The sequence below is a fragment of the Triticum aestivum genome, chromosome 5A (assembly GCF_018294505.1).
Source record: "Triticum aestivum cultivar Chinese Spring chromosome 5A, IWGSC CS RefSeq v2.1, whole genome shotgun sequence".
Classification (NCBI taxonomy): Eukaryota; Viridiplantae; Streptophyta; class Magnoliopsida; order Poales; family Poaceae; genus Triticum; species Triticum aestivum.
Genome location: NC_057806.1, coordinates 157121507 through 157129298, shown reverse-complemented (window position 1 = coordinate 157129298; position 7792 = coordinate 157121507). Strand labels below are relative to the sequence as shown.

The following is a 7792-nucleotide window of genomic DNA, read 5'->3' as shown; positions in this document are numbered from 1 at the left end:
GAAGTTTTACCCAGGTTCGGGCCCTCTCGATGGAGGTAAAACCCTATGTCCTGCTTGATTAATATTGATGATATGGGTAGTACAAGAGTAGATCTACCACGAGATCGGAGAGGCTAAACCCTAGAAGCTAGCCTATGGTATGATTGTTGTTCTGTATGTTGTCCTACGGACTAAAACCCTCCGGTTTATATAGACACCGGAGAGGGTTAGGGTTACACAAAGTCGGTTACAATGGTAGGAGATCTACATATCCGTATCGCCAAGCTTGCCCTCCGCACCAAGGTAAGTCCCTTCCGGACACGGGACGAAGTCTTCAATCTTGTATCTTCATAGTCCAGGAGTCCGGCTGAAGGTATAGTTCGGCCATCCGGACACCCCCTAATCCAGGACTCCCTCAGTAGCCCCTGAACCAGGCTTCAATGACGACGAGTCCGGCGTGCAGATTGTCTTCGGCATTGCAAGGCGGGTTCCTCCTCCAAGTACTTCATAGAAGATTTTGAACACAAAGATAGTGTCCGGCTCTACAAAGTAAGTTTCCACATATTGCCATAGAGAGAATAATATTTACACAAATCTAATCTGCTGACGTATTCCATAGTGTGACACACCACGGCCAAGCATCCGAGTCATTTCATTATCCCACCTCAGCGCGTCATGCGAGGCGGTTTCCTTGGCATGTCTTGTTGAAGCAGAGATCGTGTCCCCTTATTCCGGGATTCTCATCAATACGGGCGTGGGTAACCCAACCGCTTCTAGGACTCCTAGATTATAGGCAAGTCCAAACCGACACGGAGAGGATGCTTGTTATTCACCCTCTTTATAAAGGGACAAGGCTTTTATTTTTCCCTCCCGTGCTCAATCGAATCCTTCCCCCACCTCAAGCTCAAGTGCCCAAAGTTCAGGTCGGGTGCTCCGAACCTTCAGTCATGTCCGGATCTAGCCTTCAAGGCCGATGGGTGCCTTCCTCCGTCACGGAAGAAGGCATCAAACAGTTGAGGGAGGCCAGATATCTGACCGCCGAGATTTTGCATCGGCTGCCTCCCCGAGGGCAGGCCGTCCCCACCCCTCAACCCAACGAGAACGTCGTGTTCGTCTCCCACTTCCTCCGAGGTCTAGGCCTTGCTCTGGATCCTTTCGTCAGGGGTTTGATGTTTTATTACGGGCTAGACTTCCATGATCTAGCTCCGGACTCCTTTCTTCATATCACGACATTTATTGTCGTGTGCGAGGCCTTCCTCTAGGTTACCCCTCACTTTGGCCTATGGCTCAAGACCTTTGAAGTGAAGCCGAATATGATCGAGGGGCAACATGCAGCGTGTGGAGGTGTCTCAATACGCAAGATGACGGGAGCTCCGTGGCCCAAAGGTTCCATCCCAGAGGTGTGTGAATTGTGGCAACATGAGTGGTTCTAGATCATGACTCCTAGAAGTGCCAAGTGGGCGGCCGCCCTTGTTTTCCGCTCGGGCCCTCCATCACAACTGATGTCATGGATCAGCAGAGGTCTGAGCTCACCATAAGAAATATGTCAACTTGTGACCACCACTATTGGTGACTGAAAGGTCATGGTTTTTCATTTGCGACCTTTTTGTGACCAAAAACAGAAGGTCAAAAGCTGGCAGTCATAAACTGACTATAGCGACCTTTCTTCTGAAATGGTCGAAGACGTTTACGACCAAAATATGTCTATTGTTTTGTTTTGGTCACTAGCAACCTCCCCAGGCCACGTAGGCATCCATCGTGGCAAGCTGATGTGGCACAAGATTCAGCCCGGTCCAATTCGGCGTTTTACATGGGCCGAGCCCAGTAATTCATCCCATTTAATTTATTTTTTCCCTGTGCTTTGATTAGCTAAATAGGCCTGGCCCAACAATTAGGACTTTTTTTTTCTGAGATGCAGTCTTTTACAATCCATTTTATTGGGGCCTCAACCTTTTTAGAATCTGAAATTTATATTGCTCTTTCTAGAAACAAGTCCAACATAGTTTGGGCCATGGCCTTTTTAGAGCCCAAGTATTGAGTGCAATATAAATTCTGGACAGGGCCTTTTTACAATCCAATAGTGGGCCAAGCCCTCTTTTGTTTACAGCCAATATTCTCAAATCAGTATAGTAACAGTACTTCTTTCCCACAGTAATAACACAAGTATAGAAAACTTTCTCACACAACTTTATCTCGCATAACATTAGACAGACCCACACATATCAATAACTTATCTCCTATGTTCACAAGTACATAACTTTTATCTCACACAATATTATACAGAACTGTATCTTGCGGGTTCAAATCACATAAACTTTATCTAACAGGTTCCCCGCAACAAAAGATGATCACCATCATCTCCTAATCAAGATGCAAATAACCTGCACATTCAAAAAGAAAAAGCAATATGTCAAAGAGAGACAAACAAAAAATAGAGACTTGCATCAAGTAGACCTGATGATGTACAGATAGTAACCAAACTAGCATCTACTTTGCCCGAGAGATAGCATGAAGCAGTTTTGATGCCATTTATGCATTATTTCTGAGACTAGCAGCAAAAAATACATAGGATGCCAAACAGCCGGCAGCAGCTAAGATCGGTTAGTTGTTGGCTACCACCGATGGCGAGAACTAAACGAGCAGGTTAGATTCATTGGGCTAGGTTGGATTGGATTGATGCTGAGAAAGTCACAACAGGAAGGTAATGAGCACATACAACTAGCTCTAGTATACCGGCATGCATGAGCACTTGTTAATATTTATATTCATCACAGCAACCTATAACCACCTACGCATACAAATCAGAAAGCACATATATATACTGAACAAAAGCAACGGCCATGAATAGATGACTTAACAGTTCTTGTTTTTTAACAAAACAAGAGTGGACATCTCATAGTGAGTCTAATACAGCTACACTAAGCAGAGAACCACATCAAGACATGAAGAGTAAGCCATCACAGTATAGGAGGATTGGACTGCATACCTAGTCGTCCTTGAGGTAGAGGACCATCTTGGTACCCCTACCGAGCTGCTCCCCAAACGTATCACGAGTGACGGTGAAGGAGCTACCGGCCTGGGACTCCCACACGTACTGCCCGTCGTTGTTGTGCTTCATGGTGACGATGACCCTCTCGGCAACAAGGTAGGCGGAGTAGAAGCCAACACCAAACTGCCCAATCATGGACACATCGGCGCCGGCGACGAGGGCCTCCATCGGCACCGTACTGATCTTGTCCAAGGCCTGCGAAAATCACACCGGCAAACACACCACGTCAGCCCAGGAACAAATATCGCACGCCACGAATCAAACCGTGGGTCAACGGATCTGGCTCAGCAGAATCTAAAGCCTGGCGTAAAATGGCCAGTGTAATTAATGGCCAGTGCTGCCAGTATTGAATGTACCACATCGGCAAGCATTATATAGTACTACTATGTAATTGATATGCAAAAGAAGATGCATCTCCCATGTTTAGCAATCAGGATCAACCATGAAGTTTCTACTACTCCTACATCATTTTAGCTAATCATTTAAGATGATAATGTTTACTTGTCAAGTACAGTTATTGTTACTCTAAGATTTTAGCTAAGTAAATATAAAGATAAGAAGACACTTTGCCACCAATATTTTGTGACATCTATAGAATTCGTACCTCATGAACATGCATGAAATGTCTATCTCAAACAAGTATACATACTGATCATGTTTAATTAGGCCAGCAGCACAAAACAACCAATTATATTGCCTTATAAGAAGCTATTTTCATAAAGTAGAGAACTACAAAACAAGCTATTAACCATCCTACTGGTAGCAAGGACATAAAGATAATCACTTAATAAGATAAGAAGCAGACATGAATCACATAACTATGTACAATTCAATGTCCCAACTAAGAGTGAACATGTATTAAACATTTCCTGCATTTCAATACATGCATGACAGATTCACAGCATAACTATATATAGCTGTACAAACATGCATGAACAGGAAAGCAACCAAACTACAAGAACATATAAGGAAACAGAGGGAATCACTATAACCTATGGAGTGACAAGCACATATATGAACTCAAAGTAATGCCCAGCTCGCGCGTATATGAGCCGTGCCGTCGAGTCCCGCAGCCACCAACTCGCGCCGCTTGCTGCCGCGGTCACCACCTTCATCGTTGACACGGCGGTGCTACCAGACCTGCAAAAAACAGAGGAGGCGTGAATGGACATCACACTTGCCAACTAATTAACTATAGCTTGCTACAGAAACATTTCTTTATCAAATTTGATTCAGGAACTAGCTTATTGAGTATGACAAAAATGCTTAGAATAAAAATCATTTCAAGAAATGCTGAAGTAGATAAAAAACAAATTAAGCTATACCATTTTAGGAAAATGTGTAAGCTATTCAACTTTTCTCACATTCACTCCAGCTTCTTCCAAACACTAACTAGGTAACAGAATTACTTAAGACTGTAGCCCGGGAATTTGTTATTCATGCTAATATAAAATTCTGTCAAATGGAACCTTGGAAACACCCTTTCCCAAGTAGTCAGATCCACCGTCCCTCAGTTCCAAAGCTTCATAAAGACCTACAGAAGAGGGATGATTCAGACAAGATTAGTTCAACAAAAATAATAAAATAACATTCGATAAATAATGATACAAATAAGAGTTTGGAATAGGATACATTTTGGTGAAGTGTCTGTCAGGGAGAAGTGATTCAGAGTTTCAAAGTGAAGTTGTTTCTGAATACTAGTAGTGTAATTACTAATTAGCTAGCTAGATGTGTGCATGAAAGCTACTGTTCCTATTGGGTTGCAGCTTGTACTAGTTAGCTAGCTAGCTAAGGACTTGATAGTATTCTTTTTCCAGATAAAGAGCTGATGCTACTAGTCTAACCACACAGTTTTAACTAGATTAGAGCAAAGATAACACGCCAACGGCAGAACCAAGACCAAGTCTCGGCAATCCAATAGGAATCTCCAGAGCTCCATATATCGCCACACACACGGCCACGCACCACCTGGCCGCCCCCATCGCAAGTTTGCAGCACACCACCGCACCCGACATTGCAGCAAGCGCGCGCGCTCACGCACATAGCACCGGTGCAAGGTCATGGGGGGCACGCAGGTCATACCTGTGTGGGCATCGGTACTCGTCGCAGTAGAGCACGAGCTGGCGGTCAAACACAATGAGCACGAGCTGGTTGTGTGGGTATCAGCTTCCCCTGATGATGGAATTACGCAAGTCCAAAACTCAATCAAGAACTGTAATGGTATATGCAATGCAGCAAACAATAATGTTTTTTTTCGTTCAGAAGTTGAGATGTCCCTGTGAGTCGATGGTATCATGATTCTAAGCATGGGATTGCAATTCTAAGCAAGCCTGGAGTATGATAGTTGTACATGAAAGTATGTAGAACAGCAAGAGTAAACCCTAGGAATTAGGGTTTTTAGGAGTAAGCAATTGTGTTCATCGAGAGACCGTAGCGAGCAAGCATCAGAGGGCCCAAGTGAGACATGGCGTTGTCACGAGCTCAGTGGCAAGTATTGGAGGTGAGGGACAGAGAAGGAGAGGAAGAGGGTACCTTGAAGACCTCCATGTCCATGGCATCATCGAGTGTGGGGTTCTGTTCCAGCCGAGCGGCACCCAGGCCTCTCGTCACGTGGAAGAGCGGCGTCGGAGGGCGCGACTGTGTGTCGGTGGAAGACGGCGGAGGTGTCCACCACAAGCATCACCGTCGCCTCGCCGGTGCATCGCATGGAGATCGTGGAGCGCCGGCACCTGACCTGCTCGATCTGGATGCCCCAACACCAAGGGAGATAGGGTGAGCAGAGGGTGGGGCGGATGGATCTAGGAACGCTAGGTACATGAACCACTCGGTGTTCTTGTTCAGATCCGGCGGGAGCACCGCCTGTACATACCGGCGCGAGCATGCTGCGGGGCGGTGGCTCCTCCCGTCTGGCTCGGCGTCGCGGGTATGGAGATAGGGCGAGGGGATAGGGGCGGCGGCGGCAAGGTCGTTGGTGATGGAGCATGGCGGCGGTTGTGGGTAGGGTTTGGGGTGGGGCAGAGAGAGCTATGGGCATGGCGGATCTGACGGCGCCCGCCTCCTCGATCTAGGGGCCCCGCTATGGGATAGAAGGTGAGGGGAGGTGGAGAGGATCGGGGGCAGAGGGCGGATGTCGCCGGTGGAATGGAGGTAGGCGGCGGCGGGGGATGGGTGGGTGGGTGCGGCGGATGTGGAGGAGAGGAGAGGATAGATCCTGGGGTGGGAAAGGAATGGATAGATTAGGTCACGGTTGGTCTAGGGTCGTTGGGTGGCTGGCTCGGGATGGTTGGATGGACGAGTGGATGGACGGATGTAAGCCATGTCATCGATCCATGCCTTAGCTGATTCCACCAATAAGAATTAAGGTTATGTAAAAAAATATGTTGTTTTTTCTTATAGTTTTTATCCTCTCATTCAGGGCAAACATTCAACATATTAACCACTTAGGCCCCGTTTGATACCTCTGCATTTTCTATGTATTTAAAGAATGCTACGGTTTTTTCAAATACCATGGTTTTAAAGAATACTACGGTTTTTAATACTTTGGGTTTTTAGTACTTTACTATCAAACACAGCCTTATAGTTTATTAAAATGAATCAATATAGTGCACATGTGTGTATCTTGGGGTGACAAACAATGTTGATTTGGGGGGTTTCATTTTCTTTGCACAAAAAATTCATTTTTCATTTTCCGAGTGCATAAAAAGGGTTTTTTGTGAAGAACCTAACAAATATTTTTTCCAAAATTGTACCAAATCATTTTTCTAAAATACTAGGCCATATTTAATGCACAATTGACCAAATGGTTTGGTGTCAAAATATTTGATCCACCTCTCGTGAAAAAAGACAAATTTCTGCCGATTCAGGAGGAAGCGGGTAAAATTTGAACTGCAGCTGCCTCGTAGTTTGCTTTTTATTTTTTCCAAAAATCATTTATAGGTACATAAGTATCTATTTAATCAGAGAAACATCAAAAGTTTTCCAAGATTCAACCACTAGCTAGGAACGGTCAAGCCCCGCTGTTTTGACCGCATTTTGAAATGGGCATAAAAAATTCAAAAAAAAATCAAAAAATTGGAAAACCTTCGCATTGTGTCATGATATGTGACCAAGTTTCCAGGAAAAATAATAGACTTGTAATGCGGCAGTTATTTTAAAAAAGTGTTCTCAAAAATGAGCTATCATGCGTGAAGATTCATGGCTTTCAAGCCAAATGATCAATCTTATGGCCACATTCATGGCATAGTTTATTCAAATAATCTCATATTGTGCACAATGGTGCATCTTCGAATTCCAAACAATGTTTCCTAAGGGAGTTTTCATTTTCTTTGCACGGAAAATTCATTTTCCATTTTTCGAGTGCCCGAAAAGAGGTTTTTTTGTGAAGGACCTACCATATATTTATTGCAAAATTGGACCTAATCAATTTTCTAAAATACTAGTACATATTTAATGCACAATTGACCAAGTGGTTGGGTGTAAAAAGTTTTGATCCACCTCTCGTGAAAAAGACAAATTTCTGCCGAAACAGTAGGAAGTGGGTAAAATTTCAACTACAGCTGCCTCGTACTTTGCTTATTATGTTTTTCAAAAATCATTTCTAGGTACATGAATATCTATTTAATCATAGAAACACCAAAAAAATTCCAAGATTCAACACTAGCTAGGAACGGTCATTCCCTCCGTTTTGACCGCATTTTGAAATGGGCATAAAAAATTAAAAAAAATTGGAAAACCTTCGGATTGTGTCATCATATGTGACCAAGT

General features: G+C 44.2%; 1 protein-coding gene across 1 annotated transcript; it reads right to left on the bottom strand.

Moving 5' to 3' along the window:
- Positions 1-2965: 2965 nt before the first annotated feature.
- On the bottom strand, positions 2966-5043 carry LOC123106735 (heat shock protein 81-3-like). Its single transcript, XM_044528818.1, has 3 exons — positions 4911-5043; positions 4498-4562; positions 2966-3223 (listed from the first exon to the last, which is right to left on the bottom strand). The coding sequence occupies exons 1-3, from the start codon at positions 5041-5043 to the stop codon at positions 2966-2968; spliced, it is 456 nt and encodes a 151-aa protein (XP_044384753.1).
- Positions 5044-7792: the final 2749 nt, after the last annotated feature.

Coding starts and splice junctions, on each gene's coding strand:
- LOC123106735 (XM_044528818.1), bottom strand. CDS start 5,043: ATGTCGGGTGCGGTGGTGTGCTGCAAACTTGCGATGGGGGCGGCCAGG. Junction 4,563..4,910: donor TGGTCTTGGTTCTGCCGTTG/GCGTGTTATCTT, acceptor CCTCTTCTGTAG/GTCTTTATGAAGCTTTGGAA. Junction 3,224..4,497: donor TGGGAAAGGGTGTTTCCAAG/GTTCCATTTGAC, acceptor TGATTTTCGCAG/GCCTTGGACAAGATCAGTAC.